The following is a 14,599-nucleotide window of genomic DNA, read 5'->3' on the forward strand; positions in this document are numbered from 1 at the left end:
TTGTACACTACAGTACTCTGCCGTACACTAAAATACTCTGTCGTATACACTACAATACTCTGTCGTACACTAAAATACTCTGTCGTACACTAAAATACTCTGTCGTACACTAAAATACTCTGTCGTATACACTACAATACTCTGTCGTACACTAAAATACTCTGTCGTACACTACAATACTCTGTCGTACACTGTATGCAGTGAAAAGTAATACATTACAAAGTGAAGAACGTGCCACACCTGCAAAATATATAGGTTACTGCATTTACATGGAACAATATGAGAGAGTGTTTTGGGTTGAATACTGCACGAACTTGGGAGTTCATATTTTCCCATACAAATGCAATAACCTTTTTACTATATGGTCATTTTTTATAATACGTAAGGCTTTATTATATAAACAAAATACACTTCAAGAAACAAGATAAATGACTGTATGCCGTATTCCAAACTAAATACACAAGCGCATTATTGCTGCGCAAATAACTACGCCCAGATTAATTTGAACTTAGTCGTGCGCTCGACATAACTTTCGAAAGAAAATGGCGTGTCTAGATATAATTGATATTGGAAGTCATATTGTGAATGAATGTGCATTGCAACAACTTTTCCATTTGATCTGGAATACATATATTTTGGTATTTTCTTCGATTCTACGAAATTTCGTGATTATAAACTGGATTTTGTATGTGACAAAATTCCACATGAAATACATGGGATTGAAGAAGCATGTTGACATCTGCAAATGTGTTTCTGTTTCTGTTATTGAATGTTTGAAATCATAATGTGGGAAAAATATGAAGTCTTTCAATTGAAATTATCAAAAAGATGCTATGGAATGTAGTGCTTATTTCATTTCGAGTGCAGGAAGGAGGATGTAATTGCGCTTATCATCAAAATTACAGTACAGTTTCGAAATGTGTAATCACGAAGGAGAATCTATTACATGGCTCATGTAAGTTGGATTTGCAGAACTAAGAAAGTACATTTTGAGGAAATTCCCGATGTAAAAGTGTAAGTATATTTGTTTAGCCATTCGTATCACCAGCTAAAGAAGACAGTATATGGCTTGTCACTTGTATGTTATTTGTAATGACCTGTTCTTGCGTTTGTTGTATACTGTAGCTAGCCTAAATCCGAAACATTGTATCAACGCGGAATGTTCCAAAGCAGCTGGTATGTGGCAGTCCCGAAACATCTGTTTCAGTTCATTCAGAAACAATTTTAAACAACCACAACATAAAACGCGTCTTACGCCAGTGTACATGATTTGTTTACAAATCTAAAGTACTGGCGTCTGGATCCATTGTTTGTTTACAACATAAAGTTGTTCGTTTATGCATGTGAATGTTATGTTGTGTATTGGCGCGCGGGTTCAGTATCGGGTAATACTGCATGATTCTGACAATGTAAGGTTAGCGGGGAAAAATGAGCATATAATAACATATTTTACAACATTTCATCAGATGCTTTAAGACAAGTCAAAATTAATGAGACACCAGTCAGGAGATGTATTAACTTAAAGTCAGAATGGACAATACTTTAAAATGCATTTTAAACCCTAACCCATATTTAAGTGTCCTCTATAAAATAGGTCATGCTTGACTTGGAGACCAATGGGCAGTGGGTCTTAATGATGAACCTTTCATCAGGCTATGTATTACTGATCTAAGGTTATTGTGTATAAATCTTTTGTTCATATTCGACTAACCATGGCTATGACTTCTAACCTCTGGACCCCAATATCTATATATTTTTTATAAAATACTTTGGGTCACAATGATCAAACACTTTGAGCTTCTGGCCACAGCAAGAGTGACCCCTTCCATATGTTAAGCTCATGTCCTACACAAGTGTTGGTAAATGTATACAATCGATAATAAATGTAATCTTTACATACAAACACCATTTTGTCTTGTTTGAGTCTCATTAACCTTGTCTGTTGTCCTTTCCCAAAATAGCAATAATCTTTGCCTTGAATCAAGTGCAAGCCATTAACAGTTCAGTATAGGTCTGTGATATAGACCTTAAGTTAATATGCAGAAACATTATTTCTACGTTCAATTACATTGACCTTGACAGTTCTGTTCTTCCTGAATGATTATGCTTCTGTATTACCCAGCATGAAAGCCATAACCAAGCTTTGGTGAAGGTACATTGTTGGAAACTGGAACTTTTGTGCACATACTATCTTCTCGCACTTATACAGACTTTGATTATTGACCTTTTGTCCCAAAAATTGATTGGGTTTTTCCTTATGCCAACTGCAAGCTATCAAAAACCTCTTGTCCAAGACTGTCATGATGAATAAAGGCAAAATACATTTCCTTTCAATATGTGACCTATTGGGACACTTAAGTTTGGCAGGGAATCTCCATGATTAATAACCGTATTCCTTACCCAAAGTGCAAACCGTACATAACGTTTGTTTGTTCCAGGAATATCAGAGAACTTTTGATATTGTGTAGAAACTATTTTACTCTTTTCAGTCTCAAAACGATTAGATTACATTTTTAACCGCTGAAAAATTATTCAACATTACCATATGTGCAAGATATGTACAAGGTTTGGTCCAGATGTTGAACCAATGTTTTGGGGCATAAACTATTTTCTTATTTCAGTCATATTAAACATTGACCATTTCAGCCCAAATTCCAAAGGTTTGTGTTTTACCCGATGTAAACGCTATCCACGCAAGTTAGTTCAGATAGGCGATGTATAACTATCTGTAATGTGTGGAATCCATTTTTGTGGCCCTGGCATTTGATTTTTTTACCCCAAAGTCAAGACGCTTCTGCCTTAGTAGTATGTCCGACATTAGGTTAGTAGTAACATTCCTTCATCCATTTATTAGTACATGTATGTATCATTCACATGTAACATTACTACATCAGGTTAGTATCACATAAAATTCAGCACAGTAGAATGTAACTTTCCTATCACTTTTGATCCAGCCGGATCCGACGTTTTTGGGGAAATTGAAAAATATGAAATGTTGCTGGATAGTCTATATACAATGGACAGTCGAAAGACAACAAATAGTCAACATACCATGGACATTCAATAAACAATGGATAGTCTATATACAATGGAAAGTCATTAGACAATGGACAGTCAATAGACAATGGATAGTCAATAGACAATGAATAGTCTATGGACAATGTGCATTCAATATACAATGGACAATCAATATACAATGAATAGTCAACATATATGTATAGTCAATAGACAATGAATAGTCAATGGACAACGGATAATCAACAGACAATGGAGAGTCAACAGACAATGGATAGTCAATGGAAAATTGATAGCCAATAGACAATGTTCAGTCAATAGACACTGAATATTCAATTGACTATGTATAGTCAATATACAATGGATTGATGTATGCAAAACAAATTATGTGACATACAATAATGTAACACCATCTACATCAGTTGAATTTATGGCAGATGTACATATCACATGATGCCTGTGCAAACACAAGTAAACGTATATATATATATGCATAGAGAGGGCCAGAATCAAAATATCTGAGCTTTTTGTTAAACGGATTCGGTCATTGGTTTAATCAAAATAAAACCCAAATATGTTTGAATTAAAGATGTACCTGATTTGTTATTTAGTTTAATTACCGTGAAATTTAATGAGGCAGTCACATTTCAAAAATATATATTACAAAGTATGGAGTTTACAAACCGATCAGCTCTGGATAAAGTTTTCCTTTCTGCTTGAACTCGTGCCATTTGTCAGCGATAGCTAGGGCACTTTTCAGAACAAACACCTCAGCTGTGATGAGGGACTTGAGGGCATTAATCAACCACTGTGGGTCCAACACAATGTGCTCTTTCAATACTTCCAGGCTGTGGACGATGAATAAAAGTATCAATGAAAATCAGAGCTATACATTTATTACTCTTGCTTCAGAGTCTAGAAAAAAGTGAATCATAATTATTAAAACATTAAGTACTTTGTACACTGCTAGCAACAACAACAAAAAAATAACTAAATGCATCAGTGATATTATTCTTCAATTTCCCAAGCGAACGCCAGCCTCCAAGTTTGGTAACTTTAAATGGTCCTTAACGCAATGTCTTTTGCAGGAATAATTGCCCTCAGTCATGATTAACTTGACGTTTCACCAAAAAATCGATAGCTTTCTTCCTTACACAAAGTGTAAGCCATAAAATTTAGTAATTGTATATGGTAAAGAGCTTGAGTGCTTGTGCAGAAGACATTTTTCTTCTTTCAGTCACTGACCTTGACCTTTTAACCTTTGATGCCAAAATATATAGGTCACTTTCTTCCACCAAGTGACATCTATTGCAAAGTGTAGATGGTAGGAAATTTGAGTTACTGTGCTTACAAATATGGTAACAGACATATCAGCAGATCAGCAGATGGACAGAGACATCATAGTACAATGTGTTTAACCATGGGATATTTGCCCATACAGTGAGACAATTGTGGTGATTTAAAAGGTATGGTCTGACATCCTCTATTGGTGTTACTTTAACAACTTTAAAAAGACGTGTATATAACTCACAATGCACACACACACACACACACACACACACACACACACACACACACACAAAGACACACACATAAACACCTATATATATATCTATCCATATATATAATCAGTCCCCTCAAAACTAACTTCAGTATACCAGAATCACCTCAACATCACTTCATTTTCAGTCCTGAATTTTTCCTTGTTTAATATTGTCATATGTTTTGCCAGTAACCAATCCCATTAGCTTGAACACCAAACAAATTTCGATCCCAAATGTCAACTTTACTCTTAAAAATACCCCATAACACTACAGCTCAGATGACATTTGGACATATATTTAGCTACTAAATTCCTGATTCAAGCTGGAACAGATTGATTTCAATTAACAGTACCATCATTTATCTGCTCAATGAAACAAAAACAAAGAAACTATCCCAACGGCATGCATGGTTAAAGCAGTAAATGACACGAGTGCTGACACTGATGAAGGCTAATGATAGTCTAAAGTCCTTTGCACCATGTATATATAAGGCTGATTACATTTAAGGCTGATTACATTTAAGGTTCATTACATTTAGGCTGATTTGCTAACAAAACTAACAATCCTATTCCAACATGAATAGTTTGTTAGCTGAACTGAACCAACATCAGCAGTCAATTCATACTTACCATGAAAGCTGCCATTCCCACAAGCCAGAAAGATGGTATGCATCTTCCAACATCCAAAATATACTAATTTCGAAGTAAGCAAAGCAAATATCCACAATGAGTCTATCACTAAGTCAACATGTTACACATTATCTTAAATGTATAAGATAAATTATTTCATATATATCACCAAATTAAGTGTATACGAAAATAAATATTTTGAGAGTTTGGAATATATATTAAGTCATACATTATATGAATGTTACTTAAGTAGACATCATGTCAAGGGGGTAAACATGAGCTAGAAGCAAACTGAAAACAATAAAATAGGTCAAATGCAAAGATACGTCCAAAATGAACAGTGGCTCGTTTAAACAAGGATACATCCAAAATGAACACTGGGTCATATAAAGACATCAAGTACAAGCACTGAGTTATGCAAACACACTGATACATCAAGACTGAACATTGGGCCATATGAACACACTACTACATCAAGAGTCAACACTGTATCACATAAACTCATGGACACATCAATAATGAACAATGGGTCATATAAACACATTGATACATGTAAAATGAACACCAGGCCATGGAACACATTGATACATCAAGATTGAATACTGGTTCACGTAAACAAACAGATACATCAAGATTGAACACTGGGTCATATAAACATAATGTTACATCAATATTGACCAATGGGCCTTCTAACACACTGATACATAAATAATCAACACTGGGTCATATAAACACATAGATGCACCAATATTGAACAATGGGTCTTCTAACACACTGATACATCAAGAATGAACACAGGGTCATATAAACATTGATGCATCTATAATGAACACTGGGTCACAAAACCACACTGAGACATCTAGAATGAACCCTGGGTCATATAAATAATGACATATCAAGAATGAACACTCAGTCATTTAAACACACCGATATATCAAGAATGAACACTGGGTCACATAACCACACTGAGACATCTAGAATGAACCCTGGGTCAAATAAACACTGACATATCAAAAATATTCACTGGTTCATATAAACACTGATATATCAAGAATGAACACTGGGTCATATAAACACTGACATATCAAGAATGAACAATGGGTCATATAAACATTGATAAATCTAGAATAAGCACTGGGTCATATAACACATTGACACATCAAGAATGAACACTGGGTCACATAACCACACAGATACATCTAGAATGAGCACTGGGTCATATAAACACTGACATCAAGACTGAAATCTGGGTCATGTAAACACTGATATATCAAGAATGAATACTGTGTCATATAACACATTGATACATCAAGAATGAACACTGGGTCTTATAAACACACCGGTTAGGTACCATGCAAACTGAACTGTTTGAGGAAAAATATATACATGTAAATTTATCAAGCATGACAAACACTGACTTTGATAGTACGTATTTTTGATAACTGTCGAAAAATGTTGATTATTCCAATGACAAAAATGTAAAGAAAAAAAGCAAGGTGGCTGGAATGCCCATCACATAGGAGTTTTTTTATACCTACAATTGTCCACATACTGTGATATTATTACATACGCTGAGCCCAATCCAACACTAATAATATATTCGATATTCAGCACATTTTGATGGCAATGACTGGTGTAAAACCAGACCAGTACACTATAGTCATGAACGGTGTTGGTGTGAGACCCCTACAAGACATCACAACTTTAATATATTTCAGTTTGTTAAAGAATCTTGAAACAAAGTTTTTTTTAACAACACAAAATGCTGACAATAACTGATTACAAAGCCCCAGACATAAACTATGTCTACCCTACTAAGTCTAGAAATAACCAAAATTACTTGATTTATGATCAAGTTTTATGTAAAATATTTCCTAAGCAGAAACGGTACCAAAAACGTCACTGCAGACAAAATTAACAACATAGGTCTAAATAGTCCCAACATTGTGTAAACTACAACGAAATCTATAATGAACCGACAGTAAGCACTATATGGACACATATAGCCTATTTAAATGCCAGAACGTTACTCTGATATATGAGATAAGAAGGAAATATGTTTTCAATTCAACAAAACAAAATATATGTTGATAAGAAAAATGATGGCTATTGAGCATAAGCTTGTGACATGGGGAATATACTTGGTCTATATTCTTTCTCGTTCTGTGACATGGGAAACATACTGTGTCTGTCTTCTTTCTAGTTCTGTGACATGGGGAACAGACAGGGTCTGTATTATTTCTAGTTTGATACATTCTAAAACTTTCCATCTGAGGTGGGGAAACAATGAAGCAATGCCACAGCGGCATGTAATGAAGTACTGATTTCAAAATCAACACTCCATCGGCAATTGAAACAGCTAACATATATTTTGGTATCTTTGATTCCCGGAGTCATTTTTACAAAAAACCTAGAGGCGAAATCTTACCATAAGCTGTTGCAGTAAAGACAGCTTGTATCCGTGTCTACGCAGACATGATCCCATCCAACACATTAATAAATATTTGCTATTGGATGAAACTTAAAGCAACTGGCCAAGATTACCATATAGTTTGTATGGCACTGAGATAAAATGGTGAGATTATCTTTTGAAACAGTTGATTCAGAACCTACCCCAACTTTGCTTATGTTGATAGTGTTGAACCCCTTTTAAACCCTCAAACACATAATTCCTCTGAAAATTACATTTATTATGCCTATCCTTCAGACAAGAATTATCTATATTTATGTTTTACAGAAATGAATTTCCTATAGTTATTATGTCCATTCTCAGTTCAAACCTTTGCCCTGGATATGGGGTAAGAAAATAAAAATACATAGGTTTACAGAGACAAAACAATCCCATTCGTACCTGAAGTAAAGGATTGTGCCAATGTCATGGAGGAATCGAAGAAATAAATCTAGTTCATCTGCTGCTATCTGAACAGCTCCGGCCTTGTTCAAGTCTTCCAACAAAGTCAATGGAATCACCTGTAGACACAAAATATACATACGATTTAGTTTCCTCGAGTTAAATGTTTCTTATTCATTTCATCCAATGCGATTATCTCCTTCAATTAGTAACTGGACATCTTACCAATTGTAGGTCTAGAATAACAAAAACCGAAACAAAACATTACCCATGTCCAATTCCTCAGTTAACTTCCGTCACATGGAATATTGTCTTTCTTTGACTTAGACTGAGCCTGAAAGAACATCATAACAGGGAGTGAGGAGGGAATTGGGAAGTAAGATCAGATATGCGATATCAAACTATAATTATTTGGGCAAATGTTGCATTTGACAGTCTGGTGAGAGAAAAGTTGCCAAAGTGAATCTGCGCATTGTTGTCAGTAGGGTTCTTTGCTGTACGCTTGAAGATAGCCTGACAAAATTTACAGATGAGTGCCTTCACTCTGATGCAACATAGAGTGAAATGATGAGAAGGTGAACGGAAACTGCCAAACATGTGGCTTATACGAATGGTATAACTGATGTACATGGATACATTGAAATAATTGTTTATACCTTCTTTCACTTGAGAGGGTGGGGACCACAGATCACCAATGCATAATGTAAAATAGAACCGGAAACAATCCCACACACCTAGCTATAAATTAAGAGTTTCGCTAGCACTGAGCTTTCCCCAGATGTCTTGATCTGAACACTATTTGCACTGCACGCCATTTATCAAGGTGGGGTCAAACCAAATTATTTAAAGAAAAATCAGTGTCACACTATGACGCTTGATGATCATGTTTATTACCAAACATAGCTGCACACGGTTGAACATGGGATGCCGAAAGGTATGTGTGGAAAGCTGTATGGGTATATGTTGCCATGCTCATAGATTTCTGACATACCTTGTTGAAAATGTGGAGTAAATGGTACTTGGAAGTGTTACGGAAGCAGGACGATGGCAAGAGGCTAAAAAAACAAAACAACAGGGAAGTAGTTTAACAAGGTTAATTTTGAGAGTGTCTGTGGACAGATATCACCTGTCGTTATCCTTTCCAACTCCACTAACGTTCTGTATTATTTGTGTGTGTGTGTCCGTACATATGAAGCCACTTAGATATTTATACTGGTAGTCAGTTAGAGTTAACTAAATGGCTGCAAGTACCCTATCATGCCATTCATTCTCTTTGGTAGCTTCCTTCAGCAGCGATAAGAACGTTATTGCTAATAAAGGAAGTTATTCCCAACAAAGGCAAAGGCAGTAACCATCTTGTGCTTTTATGCTCGCCAGAAAAATGCAGTTTCATTAGCAAATACTGTGTCCAATGGGAAAAAGTAGTGGTTCTAACTGCCTTTAAGTTAGCTGCATCCTCAAAACTGAGATGACAGATTGCATTTTCAGCGGCCATTTCATGATACATGTATAGCCCATTTCAATACTGCTGAACACATGGAGATTTCCAATGTTTTTGGCATATGGTGTCAAAGGTATCTTTTCTTTTTGGGCTTCGAAAAGAGAGCTACAACAGGAGCGAATGGCAGGTTTTATTATGAAAGCGGTTCAGCTGCCGTCTAATAGAAGAAGGCAGTTCCTCAATCTGTATTTCAAGAAATTTTATTTTATCCGACATTTTACCAGTTTTGGTGAATGATATTATATGTCGACAAGGCCTGCAGCAGACAACACTTTGATGCCCCACAGAACGTAAGGTAGTATTGGCCTTTGCACACTATCTCAACTGGAACCACAGGAACAGTGGTATGCGTGATGGCGCTCTCTTTTACTGTTCCAGCTGTGATTATTGTTGCGTAATAGCAATGAGTCCATATTTGATGAGGCACTGATTTTATTAGGTTGACTAGCTTTTTACCAGATTTAAAACTATGCAAGAGCCACATCACCTTCATCATGCAAGATGGTGACCTCCCTAAAGTTAGAACTTCTCTAGATCCAACCTGGGAATGGAAGGTGACTTCCAGGATAAAGAGGAAGAATCAGGTTCCTTCTTTCTGGCTCAATAGCAATGGTGACGTTCAACTGTTCATGCATACATATGCATGCTGAATTGGTTGGTGGTTTTGTCCCAAGCAACCATTTTATGATAGTATCTGCATAAATCTTGAAAATTATTCCAAAATACTGAAAGAAAGCTATAATTAATCAAAACAACCATTATGGAATGGAACACAGGTAAATCCAATCAGTGTGATGACTAGGGAAAATGTCAAATATGGTGAAAAAGGTTACAGTTGACAACATAAATGTCAAAGATGCACATGACATAACAAATGGCAAAAGACAAATGGGATGATGAAAATGTTGAGATAAATGAGAACTACACAATAGCAGGCAGAAAAGCTTTTAAAATGTCCACAGATTGTATATTTTGCTCCTTGAAATTACAAGCAACAAGAGATTATACAATTTTATGATATGATTTTGTAGATAACTTTTAAATTACCATCACACTGAACCTGTCTCCTCTCTCTCTAATTAGGCATAATACCAATGGACAATGTTGATAAATGCTTAATGTTGAGCTGAAATGGTGTAGGTCAGTTAATCGTGAAACCCATGTCACAATAACGTCACCATAGAAAAGATCGCAAGGAAAATCATTATTGCAGTAACAATAGCTTTTTAATTCTTGTCCATACACCATAGCAACATTTGGCTGTTAATAATGTAACACATGTCCACATGGAACGTTTGTAAAGAAAATAATTAAGAAATACATACACTGTTCTTTCTGGTGCAAAAATATGTCAAAATTGACTGCAACGCAGCACTATATACATTATGTGTATTTGTATTTACACTGTTTATATCAAGTGGCTGTTGGTCAAATGTGCTGTGGTTTTTAATGTCAAAAAATCCAAAAAGTTAAAAAGTGTTTTAAAGCTGAAACACTACCCCAATAGCCTGAAACTATTAACAAGGGTTATGTGCTTATAACTATGATAAAGCGCATTAGATGTTGAAGTTGACTGTTCCTTAATGCCACTTTAAATACTGAGGAAATAAGAGTCAATTGCCTTCCTCAAGGACGCACGAGGCTGCTGACATTAACTGACATGGATGGGTATTAATCACCTGTCACTTGAATTAGGACTCCAGTGCTCTAACGAATGAGTTACCATAGCACAGAGTAACATTAAACATGGTTTTATATTTACTAGATTGCATAACATCATGCAAAACTGTATTCAGGATTGATGGCCAATGGAAGAACAGCATAAATACTATATGTCAATATGACTATCACAGTAAGAAAAGAAATTATTTGTACATTATCATGCCTGTGAATGCCTACTTTGATTCCAACATCTTTCAGCTTCATCAGCTCTTGTTCCAGAGGAAGCCACCGTGCGGGTATCTCCTCCCCCCAGTATGGCTGATGAAATGCCACCTCAACAATTTTCCTCTTCAAATCCTCCAATTTGCGGTCTAAAATAGTGTTGTCAATGGCAAAGTCCTCATCAACTAAGTGAAGCCTTGTAGGTTTGTCTCTTAGATAAGAACGGATCTCTCTGAAGTACTTTGCACACAGTTCATAACGATAGCTCTGAAATAAGAAAGATAATTTTCAGTCCATTACGTTTCTCCTTGAATACTTACCGATCAGGTTAACATTATGGAAATAAGCCCTCCTACCTCCTGAATCCAGTCCTCCCAAAGGCAAAGATTCTTCTGTTGTGCGTTTATTACATAGAAAAAAGGAAATAACTCTTGCACATTACCTTCCCTTGTTACCAACCCGTGGTGGTAGTTTTCAGCTGAGCAAAACATCATGAATGTGATGCTCATATTGAAGGAGACGAGGGGAAGGTATTAAACATATGTGATCGGGCAGGTGTTCTAGGAGAAACAAATACATGTGCTTTCTCCTTCAAATAAGAACTAACATTTGGAGAAGATGTATTAGGTGGAGAGAATGTTGAGCATCATACAAACACATCAATCAATCTCTAAGAGAAGAAGATTGGATTGCCCACTCTCTTAAATAGCAAGCTGCCCAAATGAATGCAACATGGTTAAATCTGGAAAGACGAAATACTAAGATATTCTTTCCACATACGATTTCCAGGTGTATCTTATAAAAGCTGCACAGGGTGCCCAGTCAATGGTTGTGGTGATGACAGTTGAGTCACGCTGCTACTTGTGCGACTGAGGCTAGGTCTACCTGTTCCAGAATGTGTTGTGGAGACAAGTCTTATAGATACATCTCTAGAAGTTTGAATCTGCATGCCAATTGATGGCCTCTATACTATCTTTGATGGACATACGACATTCAAGGCAACTGCTTGAAGAGACTGCTTTTCTCTGATGAGCAGAGCTCTTCATGAGACAGCTCAGTTCCAGTGATGTGACATTACCTCAATCATGATGGACTGAGGGTTTTTCTAGGTCCAATTGAACGAAAGAAGCATCGTTGAGCTCCAAAATCGGGCTCAATCCACCTCAAATAAAATTTGAGCACTTGTAACAGGCCTGTTTGGAAGTCTCTTGGGTTGTGTCAGTAGAAGAGAGAGGTCGTATGATGAGTTGCCGAGCAATCTCAATGAAAATGAAGGTAGGCTAAGGCAACATATAGGGCATGTAGTTTACTGACTCTGCATGTCAAAGCTAATACCATCAAGAAATGGTATGTGCATGAAAGGAGCTTCAGCATGGTCCTGAATTAACCAGTGAATGATTTAGACTTATGTAAGTCAAAGTTGGACAACAAGTGAGATAGGTCATGGTTACAACCAAGATCCTTCTGACATGATAATATAACATGTCCAATGGGATGTAAAACCCGCCATTAATTTTACTCGGAACTAATATTAACTCTTAGAGCAGTCAAATAAAACAAGTCAGCTACTTTTGGGACAGTCACACTGGAAATAACGATGTTTTATTTTTACCATGCACTAATCCCTGACAACATTCAGTTTACCATCATGAGCCTTTAAAGTGGAAGGTCTTTTAGGCTGTGCAATCTTTTCTATGACTGAAGGGTTGAATTGTTTCTAATACACGGTTTTCCAGACAAGAGCTAGGCATGAAGACGCAGACTGCCTGGACAAGGATAAAACACGTTGCCTCATGACTGTTTCCTGGTAGATATGTCATTAGAGTGAGAAGATTGTTGATCCAGGATTTGTCCCAGTGGAGAGAAGTAATCATAATCAATATGAACGTCTGCACCTCAAGATCATTGTGGGGAGATTGGCAAAAGTCAACATACCACTTCAAATTAAGACATTTTGGAAATAAGATTGTTGGGGATGGGGGTGCAAGACAAAGGCAAACATATCCTCCCAACAAAGAGAAAGAGCGTAAATGGACCAAACCTCGATATCTTGCACTGGATATATGAAGGTGGACTATTTGTGATTATACCTGGATGCAAAAGGATCGATCATGGGATGCCCCCATAGGGGTTGTCCATAAAGGAAATCCGCAGATAATACATGTTTTACTACCCAACTCTCCCTTGTACACCTTTGTATGCATGTGGCTTACCCACTCCCCGTACGTCCGGACCTAGCATTATACACTGCTCTATGGTCCGGTAGTGTAATAGCTGGTGCTCTCAAAATACAACCCTCACTGATGTCATCACAACATGTAGCTCAAAACAAAACAACAAAAGATAAACAGAAAGTTCTTTCTTAAAAAGTCTTTATTTAGAATTTACAACTAAAGTTGTCATCTCAAAGAAACCTAAATTTGACGGACTGTCACTCTCTTACTCCACTTCAACTAATACAGACTGTAGCTAGTCAAATAAGTTGTGAACAATTGGCAGACCATCATCACTACTTTCAGTTGCGGAAGTTGATGATGCAGTTGACAGAATAGCGCTAACAGATTCAGGCTCCACAGCGCTATGTCTGCCACCTCAGCTTGTGTGCTCACTGTTGCCTGCCTGTGAATACGGTCATGATTGACTGAGAGGGAAAGTACAGGCCACACTGATTACAAACGAGCTTCTCAAGATCAGCAGTCGCCGACGGACAGTATAAATCAAATGTCATCCTCAGGAAGTCGTGTGAAGGATGCAGATGTAAAAGAGCCAGTCGTTGATAAAGGATCGAAGCGTTCCACTGTTGTTGACAACTGGTACATAGGTAATCCCTTTATATGTGATGTAGTTTGGAACAGGTGGAGGTAAAAATCATCCAGGAAACATATCACTGTAGTTATTGCGACGCTGACAACAGCAGGATTCAATGTTGCACTTCACAATCTGCAAGCAATAACGCGACTGTTTAATGTGACGACTTGACCACTCATCTGAAGTTGGATTGATATCCAGTTTTCCTGCATCACATGATACAAAAGATGCTACCACACCAAATCCATCAATAACCGTTGAGCTCCAGATTTCTGCCAACACTTTACCGCCTTCTGGAAATTGGCCCTTTCCAACTCTCACATGTCTTGCCATTGCTGTCCAAATGAGATCCATGATGACTGTACGG

The 14,599-nt window shown here is 36.9% G+C and overlaps 1 protein-coding gene across 1 annotated transcript in view; it reads right to left on the minus strand.

Annotated features, from left to right (window-relative positions):
• The window catches only part of LOC149772546 (uncharacterized), a 129,526-nt gene that overhangs the window by 62,862 nt on the left and 52,065 nt on the right, over window positions 1–14,599 (minus strand). The window contains exons 10-12 of the mRNA XM_089947659.1: window positions 11,440–11,691; window positions 8,040–8,158; window positions 3,700–3,863 (exon numbers count right to left, since the gene is read on the minus strand). Of these exons, the coding sequence (XP_089803785.1) occupies window positions 3,700–3,863; window positions 8,040–8,158; window positions 11,440–11,691 (535 nt within the window). The remainder of the gene's footprint in view (window positions 1–3,699; window positions 3,864–8,039; window positions 8,159–11,439; window positions 11,692–14,599) is intronic.

The sequence above is a fragment of the Sinohyriopsis cumingii genome, unplaced genomic scaffold, assembly GCF_028554795.1.
Source record: "Sinohyriopsis cumingii isolate HCF-2022 unplaced genomic scaffold, ASM2855479v2 utg001397l, whole genome shotgun sequence".
Lineage (NCBI taxonomy): Eukaryota > Metazoa > Mollusca > Bivalvia > Unionida > Unionidae > Sinohyriopsis > Sinohyriopsis cumingii.